The sequence below is a fragment of the Chiloscyllium plagiosum genome, unplaced genomic scaffold (genome assembly GCF_037043375.1).
Source record: "Chiloscyllium plagiosum isolate Xiang-an unplaced genomic scaffold, Cpla_swu_hap1 HiC_scaffold_14, whole genome shotgun sequence".
NCBI lineage: Eukaryota > Metazoa > Chordata > Chondrichthyes > Orectolobiformes > Hemiscylliidae > Chiloscyllium > Chiloscyllium plagiosum.
This window is the reverse complement of record NW_028270152.1, coordinates 17,250,584-17,273,725: the sequence shown is the minus strand read 5'-3', so window position 1 is coordinate 17,273,725 and position 23,142 is coordinate 17,250,584. Positions and strand designations below refer to the sequence as shown.

Sequence of the window (23,142 nt, the reverse complement as noted above, 5' to 3'; positions counted from 1 at the left end):
TGTTCGCGCCCTGTTTGTTCAGTCTTTACCCTTTATGATTAATACCAACGGCATCACGAGCAGTGCTTAAATGGTATGACAATAGGTGAATGGAGAAAAAGACTAATGTGGAACATAATCATCTATATGGGACACTTGGGCAGAATGAACTGTTTTGCTATTGCATTTTATATTTTAAATCTTTGAATTTCTGTATCCCAGACGCAGTGGAAGCTCAGTTGTTGAGTATGTTCAAGACTGAGATTGCTACATTTCTGCATATTAAAAACATCCAGGGATTCAGAGGTAGTTCAGGGAAGTAATGCTGAAGTAAAAGATTTCATTAATGAGTGATTCTGGGCTCAAAACACAAAATGGCTTACTCCAGTGTCTTGTGTTCTTATGTAATTCTGCTCCACTTAATTGTCTTTGCCGGTATTTCTGACCTGTTTCGTAGACGGCCACTGTATTTTTCATTGTTGTTTCGTGAAATGGTTTGGGAGGGATGGTCCTATATTCATACCTAGGTGATGATGCATTGTATTGGGACACCAGTGCACAGTGCAATGTGGAAGAGTTTAGTTTGGTTCTCTGATAACAGAGATGTTTCTGATCCCATGTAAGTCATTGGGGGAAAGGCACCAAGATCAATAGCCACCTCACGTGGGAGAATGAAAGAGTTGACCCAATTATTGCTGTTCAGTTCCGAGCGTTTGTTGAGAAGCAGTAGCAGAGACCAAGAGCAGATTACTGACTGGACACAGTTGTTGCATGGCCCACAGAGAGCAGATGAAAGAGAAAATTAGATAGTATGTATCCTGAGCAGATGCTTTTATCGATGCTGCTTAGCACTTTAAAGAACTGGACTGGATTGGAGTTGATATTTATCAATTATGAATTAATCAATTATGAGTTATAAGTCATCAATTATGAAAAAATCAGGTTAAAAATATCTGGCCGTTACTTATTCATAATGTCAGTATTCTCCAATATTCAAGATTAACCATATCCTCATGTACTAACTGACCCTAAAAATGTTCCTTATTCCATTCATGTCCAATCAACCTGATGATAATTTGTGAGTTAGGAAGGGTGGTTTTGAAATTGCTTGGAGTGAGTGTGCGAATTCAAATTGTGGAAAACTGAATTGTAACTTAAATGAAACCAAGAACGGTGGGAAGTCCTACTTCAGAAGCTTTCAAGGTTTAAATCTCTATCGCAGTGGTAAAACAGCTTTACAATTTGTATAACTTTTCTTGTCGGGGTTAATACTGAGAAACAAAGCAAGTAAACTGTTCAAACACAATAGGGCGTACTCTGAAACCATTTAATTGTTACTCAAGGCATTGCAAGTATTTAATTATTTTATTCTATTCAAGCGTGGAAGATTTTAGCTTAAAACCATGTTTATTTCTGTGATTATTCACTAACTTTGTTTTTGTTTTGCCCCTTACAGTCTCGCTCAGTGGTTTCACAGTGCTCCATCTCGGACCTGTCCTCAGTGTAGAATAAAGGTACTATGACGAATCATGTTAATAAAACTCCTTGAAATTGCATATTTCACGCAGTGCCTGTCTGGTGTAAGAGCATGAAGCTATTTTGACCTTTTTCATAAAATGGTCCAGTTATGAAAATTAGAACAGAGATGCACTGATGTAAGTACTGGGTTTGTCCTAGAGTACCAGGGTTTTATGGGTTGATGAAAATCAACCAGAATTGTTTCTGATAGAAAGTACACATAAGTGTGGGGGAATTGGTGAGAAGAGGGTTTGCCTCATCTGAAAACGACCTCATCTCTCATCCAGCAGTTTTCCAATAAACTCACTCTGAGTTCTTTCTTGAAGAATAGGTAGTCAGGCAGAGTACCTGCAGGCTGTTAATACTCACATGAGAAGAGAGAAAATGAAATGCGGTACTATGACTGATGAAAATTTAAAATAAAAATACAATATTATTGATTCTAAGTAAGGATCTGTGAGGAGTGAAAAGCAATTTAATGGTTCTGATCAAAGGTATTTTGGTTGAGGAAATACAAGTGTCAGGCCTAAGGTGTTGGGCATAATTTCTTCACCTATTGAACTCCAGTTTCTGAATGTGCCCTGTACCAAAGGGCAGAGGATCGGTAATTGGCTATCTGTTTGCATTAGAATGTTGCATGGAGAAAATAGAGACTAAATTAGAAATAGTTGTTATTTTAAAAGTGCAAAGGAGACAAATGTAACAATGGATTCTGTTTCAAGAATGTGCAATTTTAGGCCCATTTCTTTTTAGCTTAATGGAAGTATGTTTTCAAATATCTTGACACCTATCTTGTGATTCAATTGATTTTGAAGTTTGATACTTTAAAATTATATTTTCAGTGTGACAAGAAGAATTAGAAAATCCAAAATTGTAGTGAAGATGAATTAAAAGCACTCCTCTGTCTCACATCTAAACCTGGGAATCCAGGCTAGAAGTCCTTTCTATGTTAGTTTTTTGATAAAACATGAGTATTGCTGGCAAGGCAATCATTTATTACATATCCCTAGTTGCGCTTCAGAAGGTGATGATGGGCTGCCACCATTTTAAGCCATATTATCCATGAGCATTAGATCCATACACTATGCTGTTAGGAAGGAAGTTCTAGGTTTTTGCCCTCCTATGGTGTAAAAACAGTGATTATAGTACAAGTCAGGATGGTGTGTGGCTTGGGTGGGAATTTGCATCATCTGCCCTGCTGGTGGGAGAAATCATGGGTTTGGAAGATGCTGGCAGGGGAGACCATAAGATCATAAGAAAGTGAATAGGAGTAGGCCATTCAGCCCTTTGAATCTGCTGTGTCATTCTGTAGGATCAACATTTCTCGCATCCAGTTCCATGTCCTTTCCCTGTTATCCTTGATTTCCTGACTGACCAAGAATCTATCTCTCTCAGCCTGTACACAAGGACTCTGTCCCAACATTTCTCCATGGCAAGGTCTTCCAAAAACACTCAATCTTTCAAAAGAATATATTCCTCCCCATCTCAGTCTTAACTTTGTCCCTTAATTCTGAGACCAGCTGCTTTGGTCCTTGACTGTCCCATGAGGGGAAACGTCATCTCAGCATTTACTGTGTCAAGCCCCTTAAGAACCCTCTATGATCATCTCTCATTCTTGTCAACTCTAGTAGAGTCCCAACCTGTTTGGTTTTTGGGAGACTTGGTAATTTGCTGTCGTTCTTCTTGTAAATGATGCCCATTGCTGAGACAGCAGTGGCGGAGGTGAATATTTAAAGTGGTAGATGCGATGTGGATCAAGTGGGTTACTTTCATCTGAGCTTCTTCAACATCGTTGGCACCACATTCATCCAGCCATGTGGAGATTATTTCCATCATTTCCTTGTAGATGGCAGCGAGACTGTAGTTTGTTAACAGTGAAGATACTTGCTGCAGAACTCCCATCCTTTGACCTGCTGTTGTAGCCACAATATTGACTTGATGAGTTTAGTTCAGGTTTTACTCAGTGGTAACTCCCCAGGATGTTGATAATGAGGGGAATCAGTGGTGATGCTGCTGCTGAATGTCAAGAGGAGATGCCTAGATTCTCTGTCATTGGAGATGGCCATTGGCAGGCAATTGTTTGTCTTAAATATTACCAGTTTCTGGTGGTTGTAAGGGTCTGACAGAAAAAGGAGTAGAAAGTCACATTACACATGTTGCAAACAAGTGTCTCACACTGACAGTTTGCAACCAATGTCACCAAATTGTCTTGCTGGTGAAGGATTTATTTTTCAGTGTTTGGGCTAAGGAGCATTGCTGAACGTGAGCCTAGGGAACTTTACTGTGCATTTTGCTCTGCCATACCTCGCCTTCCATTGTGGGTGGGATGGAACAGTTTGCCAATGCTGACTTAACTCACCATGTCCTATTTTGAATTTCTTAAATCTAATATTCTCGATCCAGTTTTTACTAATGGTTTATTCCAAGGTTGTAATCTGTTTCAGCGGAGATAGCCATTGCCAAGCATCTGTTTGTTGCAAATATTAATCGATTATAGATATTATCAGAAGTATCGAAGGATTTAGGAACATAAAATTTACATTACATTGCTGCATCTCTGTCTGAGACATCTCAGTGGTTTTTCAGGTTAAATTTATATGTTAATGTTTATCATGAAAATTGTCTGTGTAATTTGTCATGATGTCAGTCATTGCAATCTCAATGGTGGAGGCACAGCCCCCTTTTTAGGTTTGTAGTTTCTTCATTTAAGTCACAATATTCCTTAATAGATCTACAGTAGAATGTATTACAGAAATAGTCTGCACAATAATTGGATGTCTTCCAATCAATTTTATAGAGTACTAAAGAATTAATTTTCACTTGTGTCACAGTACAGACTCCTTTTCCATTATGCATAGAATACTTATCTTCCTATGCTGTATTTATCATGGATCATCATTTATTCTTAAATTAAAACTCACTACAGAGGAATATGCTGTGCTTGCTTTTGATAGGTCAGTACAAAACACATCATCAACAAGCTGTTCTTCAACATAGGTGAGAGCGAGCAGGTGTTAGATGCCGAAACTCTCCAGGTAAGGCTACTTTTCGTGCTTGCAGTTTTGGTAATCAGATCAAATTTTCAGGATAACTCATAGGGTGCTGATCTTGAGTATTTTGTTGTTTGGAACTGGAGACAATTCCAGGTATATTGTCTCTGGCAGTTCTCAAAAATGAATATAAAATAATTTAAAGTGTGATTTGTGGTCTGCATATTTAAACAGTGCTTTAACTGAGGCAACATGATGTGTTTCAGTTTTGGTTCAGCTCAGCCAGAATGAACTCAGTGGCTTAAAGCTAGTGATGGCTTAGGACTGAGAGAAACCCGAGGCGGTTACAAAATTTGGGTTACTTTGCTCTTCAAATCAATTCACTCGCACTTAGTGTTGGCTGGACCTTTCTAGACGTTCCTGAGACTGTGAGAATAATGAATGATTGCAAGCCAATAATCTAATCAAAGGAATAAACTGTAATCTTAGGAAACACATCAAGGATTTTATAATTGCCTTTATGAATCCTAGAATAACGCTATTTGTCTTCAATCCACTTTCAGTTAATTTTTCAATTCATTTTGCCATTGAATTGCCACGTTTGTGGTCATATGGTGCATACACAAAAGATCAGCAACCTAATGTTTCAGTTGGAGGTTTGTTGGATAATTACAGGGAGTGAGATGACAGTGTTTTTGCTATGTAGAGAGATGAAAAGGAATGTTGGACCTTTGTTTTTTAAAAAAAAAATACAGATTGTGGAATGCACATGACCATAAAATAGTGTGGATTGTGCAATACTGAAATATACCCAGGACATGATGCTCAGAAAACCAGACAGCATCCGAGGAGAGAAGCAGAGTTAATGTTTAAGACCAGTGACCTTTTGCCAATGGGTTACCTTCCAAGGTTATGGATTAGTTCTGCTGAATACTTGACATTGCGCAATGGGATGAGCTATTTGGGCTGAGAAAGTAATGTTTCAAATGTTGCACTTTACCAAACTGGTTTTCACACAATTACTACATTTCTGGCTAGAAATTGTTCCTATACTTCAATATGGTTGAAAACAAACCTCCCTATTCAGCGAGCAAACCTACATCCAGAACCTCAACCTGAGCTACAAATCTTCTCAAAACTCGTTAATGGTTTACTTTGTTTAATTGGAAGGTTTATTTGCTTAAGAAGTTAAATGATTTTAAAAATTGAATTAAGCAATAACCACATGATCATAATTTTAATAGATATTTATAGAATTCAAATGAAGCCATTTCAAATTGGACTGAATTCAAATCACTTGTACATTGTTGCAGCATCTTATCAGCACATACTGTTTTTCAATACACCGACTTTCATTTGTATTTTCATAATCAATATAAAAGGTGTTTACTGTTGTTTCTGTTCTGTGCTGTCTGACTCTGTCAGACTGACTTCTTTCTTTTGATGTGAATTTCCAGAATGAATTGGACAGGATCAAGTCTCAGCTGTTACAGAAAGGTCAGAACTTAATTCACATTTAAAAGATGTTGCTTAGTGGTACTATCAGAGTAAATTCAGTGTAAAAAAGTGTTTAAATTAGACTAGAGTAAGGTGTCTGCATTTTTAGTAAAAATGTGCTGTATCTGACATACCTGTTTTTATTTTCATTTTAAAACTATAGTTTCCAAACGTGTTAATCTGAAACAGTGTTCACTTGTATTAAAAGGGCAAAATGAACAAGAACTGGCAGATTTGTTACCTTACCTGTGTGAAGTTGACCAAAAACAATTGCTAAGCTGTGGTTTGTATACTTAAGGCAGTTTTGGAAAGTTTCTGTTCAGTGGCCAGTGTTCTCTTTCTAACTTCACTTTTGGCTCTTGCATATCAGTTAGTAATTGACAGGTCAGGTAAAACAGCCCTTAAACTGCTGCCAGTTACTGGCTGTGGAGGAATACTCTAAGCTTTCTGTAATTGTCTCATTCAATGAAATACCCTGATGCTGTACAGAGCATTCACTGTCAGTTCTAAAAGTCACAATCTGTGCAATCTAATTTGTTTTTTTTTCAATGACCCCTGTTTTTTTTCTATCTCCACTCCACATAGATTCCATTCCATGATGAATCTTCTGAAAAATTATCTCTAATTTCTTTGCTAAAATTAACTTTAGTTTTGTTTTGGCCCACTTGCACAGCTAATTAAGTAATTTTCTAGATTTGACTTTAACTTACCAGTCTTGAGTATTGCTGAAACAAGGCACATGTTATCAAACTCTTCATCCTGCACCCATTAGGATAATTCACAAGAACACCGATGTGAAGAGAGACAGCATTTTATACTATGTGTCAACAGTGCTGATTATTGACGAGAGAAATCACCAGCAATATGTTTTCCCAGCAGTACTCTAATTCTGCAATACTAAATGATTGTTTGCAATCTTATATCCGCATCCCATGAAACGCATTTCCTAGAAATTTTACATTTGATAGAAACATAGAAAATAGGAGCAGGAGTAGGCCATTTGGCCCTTCGAGCCTCCTCTACCATCCAATTTGATCATGCAGTGAGCATTCAGCTCAGTGTCCTGTTCCTGCTTTCTCCCCATATCTTTTCATCCCTTTAGCTCTAAGAATTATAACCATCTCCTCCTCGAAAATATTCAATGGTTTGGCCTCAACTGATTTCTGTGACAAAGAATTCCACAGGCTCACCACTCTCTAGCTGAAGAAATTTCTCCTCATCTAAGTCTTAAATGGCCCACCCTGAATCTTTAAAATGTGCCCCTGGTTGTGGACTATACCATCATAGGGACATCCTTTGTATAATTACCATGTCTAGACCGTTAGAATTTTATAGGTTTCTGTGACACCCCTTCACCCTCATTCTTCTAAATTCCAGTAAATGTAGTCCTAACCAATCCAATCACTCTTCATACATCAGTCCTTCCATTTCAGGAAACAGCACTCTCCATATACAGAACATTCCTCCTCAAAAAAGGAGACCAAAACTGCATATGCTACTCCAGGTGTGGTCTCCCCAAAGACCCATGCAATTGCAGTAAAGCACCCCTGTTCCCCTGTACTCCAATCCTCTTACTGAGTGGCAGTGTATTATTTACCACCCTCACTGCCTGCTGCACCTGCATGATTTCAGTTACTGGTGTTCCCAATATATCACCATTCAGATTATAATCTGCTTTCTTGTTTTGCCACTAAAGTGGATAACCTCACATTTAACAACGTTATATTTAATCTCCTATGCATTTACCCACACACTCAACCTGTCACAATGAAGCATCTCTGCATCCTCCTCACAGTTCACCCTCCCACCCAGCTTTGTGTCATCTGCAAATGTTTAAGAGCCCTCATTTTTCCAGTCTTGCAGCTGGTATTTCCTAATGATGAGATAATTCTCTTTACTTGTTTTTGCATAAATTCTGAAGTTTCAATACCCCTCCTGCCCCATCTGTCAAAATACTCTGGGATGTGATCCCACTACAGTTTGCTTGTGACTTCCTTTGACCTGTATTCTAGTATTTTAGTAAATAATATGAAAATTTATTGACCTTACTGATTGTTTCTGCTTTCTATGATATTTTGACACGCTGACTCTCTGAAAACTCTTCTGCAGCTTTTTCAACTTTAATTGCTATTTCAGTACCTTCACAATGTATTTGGTTGACTTTTCCATCAAATGTGTCAATTATGTTGTTCTGCCCACTTGTGTGTTTTGTACAGTGAATAGAATCCATTCGGATTGTGGAGAGATCGGTCATTCAGCTCAGCAGTTCATGTTCACGTTTCTGCTCCAAATGAGTCTCCTTCAATCTTTCTGTCTTCAACATCTGGGTTTATGATTCTCTGTTTCTTTCTTTCTCACATACTTCTCTAGCTTTTCATTAAATGCACTTATTCCATTCACTTCAGCCATTTCTTATGTTCGTGCTTGAGGTAAATTGCATAGGATGGACTATTCCTTCACTCGTAGGGTATTTGCTACCACAGAAGACTATGAAGGCCGACTGACTGAGTATATTCAAGAGAGAGATTGATAGGTTTATAGATATTAAAGGCTTCAAGAGATGTGGAGCGAAAGCAGGAATATGGCGTGATAGAGGATTTGCTATGGTCAAATTGAATGGCAGAGCAGGCTTAAAAGACCAAATGACCCACTGGTTTCTTTGTTTCTGTCATGGCTTCTACATTCTCACCACTGAAGATAAAGGAATTTCTTCTGAATTCCCTATTGGATTTTGTGACCATATTCTCTTGACTGCCTCATTTCAGGTCTTCCTCATGAGAAGGGATATTCCCTCTTTGTGTCCATTCTATCCAAACCTTTAATAATTTTAATTATCTCTGTTAGATCATCTGTCAACCTCCCTTTTTCTGGAGGGACCCAACCTGTCATTCCTTTCCTAAATGTATCCCCGGGTATTTCTGCAATCATCCTCTAAATCTTTTCTTCATCTTCACCAGTGCTGCTATATCTTTTTTCTAATAAGGCGATCAGAATTGGACAAAATGTTCTAAATGTAATCCAATCTCTCATCAAGATTTGATGTAGATTTAGCATAATCTCCCTCCTTTTCAATTCTTTCCCTCTATACATCAAGTTTAGTGTGTCTTGAACTTATTAATGTCATGTTACTTTGTGATTGATAGTTGTGGATTTCACCAGTTTCCTCATTCCCCCTCCCCCACCACCTTATCCCAGTTCCAACCTTTCAACTCGCCACCGCCCTCATGACCTGTTCTACTGTGTCCATCTTCCTTCCCATCTATCTGCTCCACCCTCCTCTCCGGCCTATCACCATTATCCCCACCTCTATCTGCCTATCACACTCTCAACTACTTTCCCCCCAGCCCCAGCCCCTTCCCATTTATCTCACCACCCCCTTCACTCACAGCCTCATTCCTGATGAAGGGCTTTTGCTCGAAATATCAATTCTCCTGCTCCTCAGATGCTGCCTGACCTGCTGTGCTTTTCCAACACCATACTCTCAACTTTAAACTCCAATATCTGCAATCCTCACTTTGTGATTGGTCTACTGGTACTCTGAGATCCCTTTTTGTTCCTCTACCCAACCGAATGTCTATAGTCTAACTCTCACTTTTCCAGTAATAAGCTATTCTTCTTCCAAGCTGTTTTTGCAACACTTTCTCCAAATCTAATTGGCTTCCTAGTTTGATGTTATCTACCCAAGAGCATCATTAATAAGTTAGAAATTGTCAGAGGTCCAAGACTGATTCATTCTTGAAACCATTTCAGAGGGCAATTGAGACTCGCAACTAACGAGTCACTTAAATTGCATTGACAGCAAGTTTAGTAGAGCAAGATCCCGTAGACTATAAAATGAGTCAATGCACATATTAATTTGCTATTTTAGTGAATAAACGTGGTTGAGGTATAATACTTTTCAGGACATGCCATAGTAAAATTTTCAGCTCTTTGAGTAATGCCACAGAACCTTTATATTCATTTGAACAAACTGATGGGACCTAATCCAAAAGGTGGCATGACTAGCAATTCAGTACTTCCTCAGTATGGCGTTCAAATGACAGATTATGCATTTTAGTTTCAGAGTGGATCATAAACCCATGGTGTCTTGATTTGTATATCGCAGTATCAGCAACTGAACAAAGCAACCATCTATTTGTGAAGGGAATGTGTTGACTGTACAAGGAAGGTTGGGGATGGCGGTTTGCTCATAGATTGATGATTTGGTTTCAGAGAAAGAGAAGATAGACCGGCAATCAATCATTGATAAACTGAGGGGCACACTGGATGAGCGCAACGCAAGAGTGGAATCTTTGAGCAAGGAACTGAATGAAACAGAAATGCTGTGCTCGACTCTCAAGGTAATTTGTACATCTCCTTGGCTTTCCAATAGGATTGGAGGTTGCATGCTTGCATTTGTTGACTTTGCCTTTACTTTGCTCCTGGGTTTTATTTTCACAGAAGCAGGTGCGATATCTGGAACAGCAGCAAGATGATTCCAAATCTTCAAAAGAGGAGGCACGCAGGCTGCGACAGAAATTGCAAACATTGGAAAAGTATGGTGAAATCTGCTTTTTGATATTATGCAGTATACAGCACACACAGGGACCAGGACAAGCTGATAAATCAAAACACACAGTGCTTGCTGCTTTCTCATGTTTAATTGTGACATCATTCCCAATAAGTGAGCAAAGTATCCATCCATAATTGGTTATGACTGCATTAACCTAAGTCTAATTAATGGCAGTAGTGTAACCATCTTTGTCTAGAGTTCTTCAAGCTGTGCCTGTCAGTGTACCCTCCCCCCCCGCCCCCGACACACACACACACACAAAACAGCATTTGAGTGCTGACTTGAATCATAATGTTATCCAACAGTCTGTTGTAAGTTTGTGTCAGAAAGTCTTCCATTTACTGAGGTGCACATTGGTGATTGGGGGTTGTATTGAAGATGTCATTTAGGAGTATTCTGGTTTGAGGGGTTCTGGTTGTTGCAAATATGCCATAAACAGCCTTGTGAATTTCTTTGTTAATTACATAGAATGTGCAACAGCATGCAGCAGTAGCCATCAGAATAACAAGTTGCAGTTACCTTACATCTTTAATGTTGTTCCTTAGGCCAAAGTGTATCACCAGAAGGGCATCAGACAAGGCTTGACTTTGAACCACATCTACAGGAGATGAGCAGGTTTTAAGGAGCATCTTATTCTTCTCCATCTCTTAACTATAAGAATGGAATTCCAGAGCACAGAGCTTTAGGCTGAAGGGATAACTATATATGGTGAAGGGAAGTTGTTGTCACAGTGGTCTTGCCAATAGACTAACAATCCAGAGTCCCAGGACCAAATTCTGGCAACAGGGGTTCAAATCTGGAATCATGTAACCATTGTAAAAAGAAAACCCCAGCTGGATCATTAATATCCTTCAGAGAAGGGATTCTGCCACCCTTACCTGGTCTGGACTATAGCAGCAGGTGGTCTCCGGGCATTTAGGGATGAGCAATAAATGCTGGCCTCGCCAATATGCCCACATTCTCTCATAATGTTATTTCCCTCAAACTGCTCCAAGGTCAAAAAGCCCAGCTTATCCAGTCCCTCGTCATAACAGACTTTTCATCCCAGGCATGATTCAGAGATGCTGGTGTTGGACTGGGGTGTACAAAGTTAAAAATCACACAACACCAGGTTATAGTCCAACAGGTTTAATTGGAAGCACACTAGCTTTCGGAGCGACGCTCCTTCATCAGGTGATTGTGGAGGGCTCGATCGTAACACAGAATTTATAGCAAAAATTTGCAGTGTGATGTAACTGAAATTATACATTGAAGAATTGATTGTCTGTTAAGCCTTTCATCTGTTAGAATACAGTGATAGTTTCACTTCTTTCATGTGTAAATCACAAAACCCTTTTTTTTAAAGTTGCATTCTCAGGTTAGCTGTTAACAATGGTGATAGCTAGACAATATGTTGAAGGTGTTAGCCCCCTGTGTTCTCTGTCTATGACCTGATGTTTAGATTGATTCCAATCTAAAAAGTGAGATAACAGAGTTTTACATAAATTCATGCAGTTTTTAAGCTCCGAGTTTTACATGAATGTACCACGAGGCAGGATACGGAGGAACACAAATCTCGAAGGTTGTAGGGCTGGAGAAGATTACAGAAATGGGGAGAGGCATCAGCAATGAGGATAGCAAACAAAATTGAACACGGGAGTCAACTCGAGCCACAAGCACAGGAGTGAGTGGGACTTAGTGTGAATTAGGCAATGGGCATCATGGTTTTGAATGATCAAGTTACAAGCATGCAGCAATTCTTAAATGGTATAACTACTTTACAGAAATTGTTGAAGTGAAATGGTCAGTAGATTAAACAAAAATTAAGTGTAGCTTAAACTTTTCCTTCTAGTTCTGTCCTCTCTCTTTCCAAGCTGTGCTGAGCACTCTGTGCCATCCTCAGACTATCGTACTACTTGGTTGAAGTCCCAGTGATTTAATGGGAATCATAAGGTGAAGCGGGACGAGAAGAGGCTATTTGACCCACCACACCTATGCCAAGATCCAGAATCATTGTTTCAAAGAAGATATAATTGGGATTTTGGGAGGTCTAATAAGGAAAGGATATACACAATGAATGCTGAATTCCTGGGGAGTACTGAGGAACAAAGGGACCAGTCCATAGATTCCTGAAGGCGTCAGCTTGGTTAGACAGGATGGTGAAGGCCACATGTGGGATGTTTGCCTTCAATAGCTGGACCATAGACTATAAGAGCAAGCAAAGTTGTCTTATAATTTTATAGACCATTGGTTAGGTCACAGATCAAAAACTGTTGCTGTTTTTGTCGCTACACTATCGGAGGGACATGATTGCAGTAGACAGAGTACAGAGGAGATACACCAGGATATTACCTGGAATGAAAAGTCTGTTATGACGAGAGGCTGGATAAGCTGGGTTTGTTTACCTTGGAGAAAGTGAGGACTGCAGATACTGGAGCTCAGAGCTGAAAAATGTGTTGCTGGAAAAGCGCAGCAGGTCAGGCAGCATCAACTGAAGATGGGACTCCTTCAGGACTCCTTAAGAAGGGTTTATGCCCAAAACATCGATTCTCCTGCTCCTTTGATGCTGCCAGACCTGCTGCGCTTGTTTACCTTGGAGCAGAGAAGGGTGGGATCTGATTGAGGTATATAACATATGAGAGGCATTGACAGATTGTGAGAATCTCATCCCCATAGCAGCTGTATCCAAGATCAGAGGGCATAAGTTTAAGGTGAGAAGTAAATGGTTTAGAGGAGATCTGAGGAAATTCTTTTTTCACCCAGAGGGTGCCTGAAATATAGAACACTCTCCCCGCGAGAGTGGAGGCAAGTGCTCTCACAATATTTAAGAAGCATCTGAATGAATACTTACTGAGCCATGGCATTGTAGGCTATGGGCCAAGTGCAGGTAAATGGGATTAATGTTGTTTGGTGTTTGTTTGTCAGTATAGATATGGTGAACTCAGGGGGCTGAGAAATAAATGGGAGAGGGGTGGCGTTGGGGGAAAGGTAGCTAGGAATGCAGTAGGTAGATGAAGGTGGGTGGGAGTTTGGTGATAGGTATGAGCAGATAAGTGGGCAGGAAGATGGACACATAAGACAATTCAAGAGGGCGGTACTGGGTTGGAGGGTTGGATCTGGGATAAGGTGGGGGGAGAGGGGAGGTGAGTAAACTGGTGAAATTGACATTGATTCCATGTGGTTGGAGGATCCCAAGGCGGAAGATGAGGCATTCTTCCTCCAGGCAGCGGGTGGCTAGGATTTGGCAGTGGAGGAGGCCCAGGACTTGCATGTCTTTGGCAGAGGGGGAGGGGAGTTGAAGTGTTTGGCCACAGGGCAGTGTTGTTTAGTGCGTGCGTCCCGGAGATGTTCTCTGAAACGTTCCGCAAGTTGGTGTCCTGTCTCCCCAATGTAGAGAAGACCACACCAAGAGCAACGGACACAGTAGATGAAGTGTTTGGATGTGCAGGAAAATCTCTGCCAGATGTAGAATGATCCTTTGGGGCCTTGGACAGAGGTGAGAGGGGAGGTGTGAGTGCAGGTTTTGCACCTCTTGCGGTGGCAAGGAAAGTTGCTGGGAGTGGACGGTGGGTTGGTGGGGGTCATGGAAGTAACAGGGGACTCTCAGAGAGAATGGCCTCTGTGGAATGCTGAAAGGGGTGAGGAAGGAAATATATCTCTGGCGGTGGGATCTTACTGTCAGTGGCAGAAATGGCGGAGGATGATGCGTTGTATCCAGAGATTGGTGGGGTGGAAGGTGAGGACCAGAGGGGTTCTATCCTTGTTGCAGTTGGTGGGGTGGGATTCAAGGGGAGAGGTGCGGGAAGTGAAGGAGATGCGCCGGAGTGCATCGTTAATCACGTGGGAGGGGAAACTGTGGTCCTTGAAGTAGGAGGCCGTCTGGGATGTTCTGGAGTGGAATTGATTCTCCTGGGAGCAAATGCAGCAGAGACAGAGGAATTGGGAGTAAGGGATAATGTTTTTATAGGAGAAGAGATGGAAGGAAATGTAGTCCAGGTAGCTGTGGGAGTTGTGGGTTTGACGTAGATGTCCCATGTTGAGTCATTTGCCAGAAATGGAGATGGGGAGGTCCAGGAAGTGGAGGGAGGTGCCTGAGATGGTCTAGGTGAAATTGAAGTCAGGATGGAAGGTGTTCGTGAAGTTGATGAGTTGTTCAACCTCCTTGTGGGAGCATGAGGTGACACCAATGCAGTCATCGCTGTAGCAGAGGAAGGGTGGGGAACGGTGCCGGTGCATCTGCAGAAGATGGACTGTTCCATGAACCCGATGAAGAGGCAGGCAAAGCTGGGGCCCAAGTGGTACCTTGTAAATTAAGAGCTTAGGAGAAAGTCTCAGAGGCATTCTGCGCCTTCGTGCAAAAATAATTATCTTGCGAAACAGAATTTCTACAAATATATAATCATAGACAAAGGAAAGGTGCAGAAAGTGTCTTGATTCTCAAAGGTTGCTAATGGATAGATTTCTTCCTCCCAGTTAGAACAATTTTTTTTTGTTTGTTTCTCATCAATATTTTGTCCTCCAAACTACCCTGAGGTGTTAAGTCTTTGCTAAGTGTCCATTCTATCTTCAGTTGCCTGGTGTCTTTTGTATGATTCTTGACAGTGAGTGCTGGCATCTTACTTGGTATTCACACTTAACACCTGAATGATGTATTTACTACTTGCAATAAGGATTGTTTGATTAAAATCAAGAGGAGCTACCTCAATCACTTACATAAGCAAGATTAGAATGGTGCTGGAAATGCACGGCTGGTCAGACAGCATCCAAGGAACAGGAAAATCGACGTTTCGGGCAACAGCCCTTCATCACCCTTCCTGATGAAGGGCTCCTGCCTGAAATGTCGATTTTCCTGTTCCTTGGATGCTGTCTGACCAGCTGTGCATTTCCAGCACCATTCTAATCTTGACTCTAATCTCCAGCATCCGCAGTCCTCACTTTCACCAATATATAAGCAGGGATGTCATTTGTCTAATGCCCACTATTCTAGACCTGTTGACAGCAGTTGTAACTCTGATTAACATGAGTTCAGCTAATGCAGTGTCAACCACAGTTCAGACTTAGTAACTTTCTACTCTGTATGGCTCTATTACTCATCTGACAATTTCAGGGGAATTGTGTACTCTCCATTTCTGTTTGTACTATAGATACTGCTGCACAAACTTTGAAATCTTAACCCATCTAGTGTTTTGTTCTTGTTTCCAGTATTCAGGTGCTGCTTCAAAGCCAGAGGCCAGAAGTTGAGGAAATGATCCGGGAAATAGGAATAGGACAGTCCGCAGTGGAGCAGCTGTCCATTTATTGTGTATCCTTAAAAAAGTGAGTGCAACTGTTCTATGTTAAATAATACAAGTATTTGAATCCAGCAGTCCAATGGGAAGCAAATGTCATACCCTGCACAAGCACTGAAGCATCTTCTGATTGAGCAAATTCAATGTAATTTCGAGTGAGTGGGATAAAGGAGTCTTTCTTGAGATGGCAGACTGTGACTAGTGGAAATCTGCAGCGGTCGGTATTGGGATCACAACTGTTCAAGTTGTACATTAATGATCTGGACAAAGGAATTAAGGGAATTATTGTTAAGTGTGCAGATGACACAGATAGGTGGAGGGATAGACAGTGTTGAGTAAGCAAGGAGGCAGCAGAGCACTTGGACAGTCTAGGAGAATGGGCAAACAAGTTGCTGATGGAATATAATATGGGAACGTGAGATCACGCATTTTGGTAGGAAGAAAAAAACAAACATTATTTTCTAAATGGGGAAAGGCTTCAAAAGTCTAAAGTACAAAGAGACTTGGGAGTCCTCATTCAGGATTCCCTTAGGAAGGCAAATACAATGTTAGCATTTATTTCAAGAAGTCAAGAATATAAGAGCGGAGGTCTACTGCTGAGGCTGTATAAGGCTGTAGTCAGACCACATTTGGAATATTGTGAGCAGTTTTGGACCCTGTATCTATGGAAGGTTATGCTGGCATTGAGTAAGGTCCAGTGGAGGTTCATAGATTGACCCTGTAGGTGAAGGGCTTGTCATATGAGGAGCAATAGAAGAATAAGACCATAAGACATAGGAGCGGAAGTAAGGCCATTCAGCCCATTGAGTCCACTCCGCCACTCAATCATGGCTGATGGGCATTTTAACTCCACTTAGCCGCATTCTCCCCGTAGCCCTTAATTCCTTGTGACATCAAGAATTTATCAATTTCTGCCTTGAAGACATTTAGCGTCCCAGCCTCCACTGCACCCTGTGGCAATGAATTCCACAGGCCCACCACTCTCTGGCTGAAGAAATGTCTCCGCATTTCTGTTCTGAATTTACCCCCTCTAATTCTAAGGCTGTGTCCACGGGTCCTAGTCACGGTGAGGCTTTACGAATTTTCTCACTGTTTATAAAGTAGTCCACACTTGTATTCTTTTTTCCAAAGTGCAAGACCTCGCATTTGCTCACATTGAATTCCAACAGCCATTTCCTGGACCACTCTCCCAAACTGTCTAGATCCTTCTGCAGCCTCCCCACTGCCTGTCCACCTAACTTTGTATCATCGGCAAACTTTGCTACAATGCCCCCAGTCCCTTCATCCAGATCATTAATATATAATGTGAACAACTGCGGCCCCAACACTGAACCCTGCGGGACACCGCTTGTCACCGGCTGCCATTCCGAAAAAGAACCTTTTATCCTAACTCTCTGCCTTCTGTCAGACAGTCAATCCTCAATCCATACCAGTAGCTCACCTCGAACACCATGGGCCCTCACCTTGCTCAGCAGCCTCCCGTGTTGCACCTTATCAAAGGCCTTTTGGAAGTCTAGATAGACCACATCCACTGGGTTTCCCTGGTCTAACCTACTTGTCACCTCTTCAAAGAATTCCAACAGGTTTGTCAGGCACGACCTCCCCTTACTAAATCCATGTTGACTTGTTCTAATCCGACCCTGCTCTTCCAAGAATTTAGAAACCTCATCCTTAATGATGGATTCTAGAATTTTACCAACAACCGAGGTTAGGCTAATTGGCCTATCATTTTCCATCTTTTGCCTTGATCCTTTCTTGAACAAGAGGGTTACAACAGCGATCTTCCAATCATTTGGGACTTTCCCGGACTCCAGTGACTTTTGAAAGATCTCAACCAACGCCTCCACTATTTCCTCAGCCACCTCCCTCCGAACTCTAGGATGTAGCCCATCGGGGCAAGGAGATTTATCAATTTTAAGACCTTTTAGCTTTTCTAGCACTTTCTCTTTTGTAATGGCAACCATACTCAACTCAGCCCCCTGACTCCCTTTAATTGTTGGGATATTACTCATGTCTTCCACTGTGAAGACTGATGCAAAGTACTTATTAAGTTCTCCTGCTATTTCCTTATCTCCCATCACTAGGCTTCCAGCATCAGTTTGAAGTGGCCCAATGTCTACTCTTGCCGGTCGTTTGTTTCTTATGTATTGAAAGAAACTTTTACTATCATTTCTAATATTACTGGCTAGCCTACCTTCATATTTGATCCTCTCCTTCCTTATTTCTCTCTTTGTTATCCTCTGTTTGTTTTTGTAGCCTTCCCAATCTTCTGATTTCCCAGTGCTCTTGGCCACTTTATAGGATCTCTTTTTCTTTGATAGATTTCCTGACTTCCTTTGTCAGCCATGGCTGTCTAATCCCTCCCCAGATAATCTTTCTCTTCTTGGGGATGAACCTCTGTACAGTGTCCTCAATTTTACCCACAAACTCCTGCCATTTTTGCTCTACTGTCTTCCCTGCTAGGCTCTGCTTCCAGTCTATTTTCGTCAGTTCCTCTCTCCTGCCCTCATAATTACCTTTATTTAACTGTAACACCATTACATCCGATTTTGCCTTCTCTCTTTCAAACTGCAGACTGAACTCTACCATATTATGATCGCTGCTTCCTAAGTGTTCCCTTACTTTAAGATTTTTTATAAAGTCTGGTTCATTACATAGCACTAGGTCCAGAATAGCCTGCTCCCTTGTGGGCTCCATGACAAGCTGTTCCAAAAAGCCATCCTGTAAGCATTCCATGAATTCCCTTTCTTTGGATCCACTGGCAACATTATTTACCCAGTCCACCTGCATATTGAAGTCTCCCATGATCACCATGACCTTGCCTTTCTGACATGCCTTCTCTATTTCCCGGTACATGTTGCGCCCCTGGTCCTGGCCACTGTTAGGAGGTCTGTACATAACTCCCACTATGGTTTTTTTGCCTTTGTGGTTCCTCAATTCCACCCACACAGACTCCACATCATCCGACGCTATGTCATTCAGTGCCATAGATTTAATTTTGTTCTTAACTAACAAGGCAACCCCGCCCCCTCTGCCCACCTCCCTGTCTTTTCGATAAGTTGAAAACCCTTGGATGTTTAACTGCCAGTCCTGACCCCCCTGTAACCACGTCTCTGTGATGCCGACCACATCATAATCATTCACGATGATTTGTGCCATTAGTTCGTCTGCTTTGTTACGAATGCTACGAGTATTCAGGTAAAGTGCCTTAATGTTAACTTTCTTATCATTAGAGATATTGGAAGTTATTAGATGTCCTAAGTTATCCTTCCTTTTTGCTGCATTCCCAGTCTGTCTCAAGTTTAAATCTGCCTGCACTATGCTATCCTGCCGCTTATAGAACATAGAACATAGAAGAATACAGCGCAGTACAGGCCCTTTGGCCCTCGATGTTGCGCCGATCCAAGCCCACCTAACCTATACTAACCCACTATCCTCCATATACCTATCCAATGCCCGCTTAAATGCCCATAAAGAGGGAGAGTCCACCACTGCAACTGGCAGGGCATTCCATGAACTTACGACTCGCTGAGTGAAGAACCTACCCCTAACTTCAGTCCTATATCTACCCCCCCTTAATTTAAAGCTATGCCCCCTTGTAATACCCGACTCCATACGCGGGAAAAGGTTCACACTGTCAACCCTATCTAACCCCCTAATCATCTTGTACACCTCAATCAAGTCACCCCTAAACCTTCTTTTCTCTAATGAAAACAGCCCCAAGTGTCTCAGCCTTTCCTCATACGATCTTCCTTCCATACCAGGCAACATCCTGGTAAACCTCCTCTGCACCCGTTCCAGTGCCTCCACATCCTTCCTATAGTATGGCGACCAAAACTGCACACAATATTCCAGATGCGGCCGCACCAGAGTCTTATACAACTGCATCATGACCTCAGGACTCCGGAACTCAATTCCTCTACCAATAAAAGCCAGTACGCCATATGCCTTCCTCACCGCACTATTTACCTGGGTGGCAACTTTCAGAGATCTGTGTACATGGACACCAAGATCCCTCTGCTCATCCACACTACCAAGTATCCGACCATTAGCCCAGTACCCCATCTTTTTGTTATTCTTCCCAAAGTGAATCACCTCACACTTAGCTACATTGAATTCCATTTGCCACCTTTCTGCCCAGCTCTGCAGCTTCTCTATATCCTGCTGTAACCTGCCACATCCTTCCTCACTGTCAACAACTCCTCCGACTTTCGTATCATCCGCAAACTTGCTCACCCAACCTTCTAACCCCTCTTCCAGGTCATTTATAAAAATGACAAACAGCAATGGTCCCAAAACAGATCCTTGCGGAACACCGCTAGTGACGGCACTCCATGAAGAAACTTTGCCATCAACTACTACCCTCTGTCTTCTTCCATCCAGCCAATTCCTAATCCAAACGTCCAACTCACCCTCAATGCCATATCTCCGTATTTTCTGCAGTAGCCTACCATGGGGAACCTTATCAAACGCCTTACTAAAATCCATATATACCACATCTACCGCTTTCCCCTCATCAACCTCCTTCGTCACCTTTTCAAAGAATTCAATAGGGTTTGTGAGGCACGACCTGCCCTTCACAAAACCATGCTGACTATCCTTGATCACATTATTCCTATCCAGATGTGCATAAATCCTATCCCTTACAATTCTCTCTAAGACTTTGCCCACAACAGAAGTGAGACTCACCGGCCTATAGTTACTAGGGTTATCCCTACTCCCCTTTTTGAACAAGGGAACCACATTTGCTATCCTCCAGTCTTCTGGCACTACTCCTGTAGACAAAGAGGACATAAAAATCAAGGCCAATGGCTCTGCAATCTCCTCCCTTGCTTCCCAGAGAATCCTAGGATAAATGCCATCAGGCCCAGGGGACTTATCTATTTTCACCTTTTCCAGGATTTCCAACACCTCTTCTCTACATACCTCAAAGCCATCCATTCTACTTATTTGTGACTCAGTATTCACATCGACGACAATGCCCTGTTCCTGAGTAAATACTGAAGAAAAGTATTCATTCAGTGTCTCCCCAATCTCTTCCGCCTCCACACACAACTTCCCACTACTATCCTTGACTGGACCTATTCCTACCCTAGTCATTCTTTTATTCCTAACATACCTATAGAAAGCCTTAGGGTTTTCCCTAATCCTACCGACTAAGGACCTTTCATGTCCCCTCCTTGCTGCTTTTAGCTCTCTCTTCAGGTCCTTCCTGGCTACCCTATAACTCTCAATCGCCCCAATTGAACCTTCACGTCTCATCTTGAGATAGGCCGCCCTCTTCCATTTAACAAGGGATTCCAATTCCTTATTAAACCACGGCTCCCTCGCACAACCCTTTCCTCCCTGCCTGACAGGTACATAATTATCATGGACACTCAATAGTTGCTCCTTGAACAAGCTCCACATATCATTTACACTCTTGCCTTGGAGTCTACTTTTCCAAGCCACACATCCTAAGTCATGCCTCACCGCATCATAATTTCCCTGACCCCAGCTATAACTCTTACCCTGTCGTACACACTTATCCCTCTCCATCACGAGAGTAAAAATCACCGAATTATGGTCACTATCCCCAAAGTGCTCACCTACCTCTAATTCTAACACCTGGCCTGGTTCGTTACCCAGAATCAAATCCAGTATGGCCTCACCTCTTGTTGGCCTGTCTACATATTGTGTCAAGAAACTCTCCTGCACACATTGAACAAACACTGACCCATCTAACGAACTTGAGCTATAGCTTTCCCAATCAATATCAGGAAAGTTAAAGTCCCCCATAACAACCACCCTATTACTGTCACTCATCTCCTGAATCACCTTCCCTATCCTTTCTTCAATGATTCTAGGACTATTAGGAGGCCTGTAAAAGACTCCTAACAGGGTGACCTCACCTTTCCTATTCCTAACCTCAGCCCAAACTACCTCAGATGGCAAGTCCTCATCCATCGTCCTTTCCACCACTGTAATACTATCTTTGACAAGCAATGCCACACCTCCCCCTCTTTTACCCCCACCTCTGACCCTACTAAAACATTTAAATCCTGGAACCTGCAACAGCCAATCTTGTCCCTGTTCTAGCCATGTCTCCGTAATAGCCACAACATCGAAGTCCCAGGTACCAACCCACGCTGCAAGTTCACCTACCTTATTTCGTATACTTCTTGCATTGAAGTATACACACTTCAAGCCACTTTCCTGTTTACAGGCACCCTCCTTTGAAATTGATGCCATGTTCCTAACCTCCCTACACTCCAGGCCCTGCACCCTGAAGCTACAATCTGGGTTCCCATGCCCCTGCAGAGTTAGTTTAAACCCCCCCCAAGAGCACTAGCAAACCTCCTGCCAAGGATACTGGTGCCCCTCAGGTTCAGGTGTAGACCATCCTGTTTATAGAGGTCCCACCGTCCCCAGAAAGAACCCCAGTTATCCAAAAACCGGAATCCCTCCCTCCTGCACCATCCCTGTAGCCACGCATTTAAGTGTTCTCTTTCCCTATTCCTCGAATCTCTATCACGTGGCATGGGTAACAAACCAGAGACAACAACTCTGTTCGTTCTAACTCTGAGCTTCCAACCTAGCTCCCTGAAAGCCTGTCTAACATCCTCGGCACTCCTCCTACCTATGTCGTTGGTGCCAATATGGACCACGACTTCGGGCTGCTCCCCCTCCCCCTCCAGGACCCGGAAAACATGATCAGAGACATCACGTACCCTTGCACCTGGGAGGCAACATACCAAACGTGAGTCTCTCTCGTTCCCACAAAACCGCCTATCTGTGCCCCGAACTATCGAGTCCCCAATTACTACTGCTCTGCTCTTCTTCACCCTTCCCTTCTGAGTAATGGGGACAGGCTCCGTGCCAGAGACCTGAGCCCCGTTACTTACCCCTGGTAAGTCATCCCCCCCACAAGTATCCAAAACGGTATACTTGTTCTTGAGGGGAACGGCCGCAGGGGGTCCCTGCACTGGCTGCTTCCTCCCAGTCCCCCTCACTGTCACCCATCTATCTGCCATCTTTGGAGTTACTACTTCCCTATAACTCTGATCTATGACCCCCTCTGCCTCCCGAATGATCCGAAGTTCATCCAACTCCAGCTCCAGTTCCCTAACACGGTCTTGGAGGAGCTGGAGATGGGTGCACTTCCTGTAAGTGTAATCGGCAGGGACGTCGATGGCATCCCTCACCTCATACATGTTGCAGGAGGAACATTGCACTGCCTTCACTGCCATCCCTCTAAAGCTAACTTTTATTTTAAAAAAAACTGGGTCTAAAGAATACAACAAGCAAAATTCAGCACTTACCTACTTACCACAACAGGTGTTATTATTAGGTTAGAGGA

At 42.3% G+C, this 23,142-nt stretch overlaps 1 protein-coding gene across 1 annotated transcript in view; it reads left to right on the top strand.

The window, feature by feature from the left end:
* The window catches only part of traip (TRAF-interacting protein), a 53,236-nt gene that overhangs the window by 6,963 nt on the left and 23,131 nt on the right, over positions 1–23,142 (top strand). The window contains exons 3-8 of the mRNA XM_087994100.1: positions 1,436–1,493; positions 4,452–4,532; positions 5,945–5,984; positions 10,197–10,324; positions 10,425–10,519; positions 15,718–15,831. Coding sequence (XP_087850226.1) covers positions 1,436–1,493; positions 4,452–4,532; positions 5,945–5,984; positions 10,197–10,324; positions 10,425–10,519; positions 15,718–15,831 — 516 coding nt within the window. The remainder of the gene's footprint in view (positions 1–1,435; positions 1,494–4,451; positions 4,533–5,944; positions 5,985–10,196; positions 10,325–10,424; positions 10,520–15,717; positions 15,832–23,142) is intronic.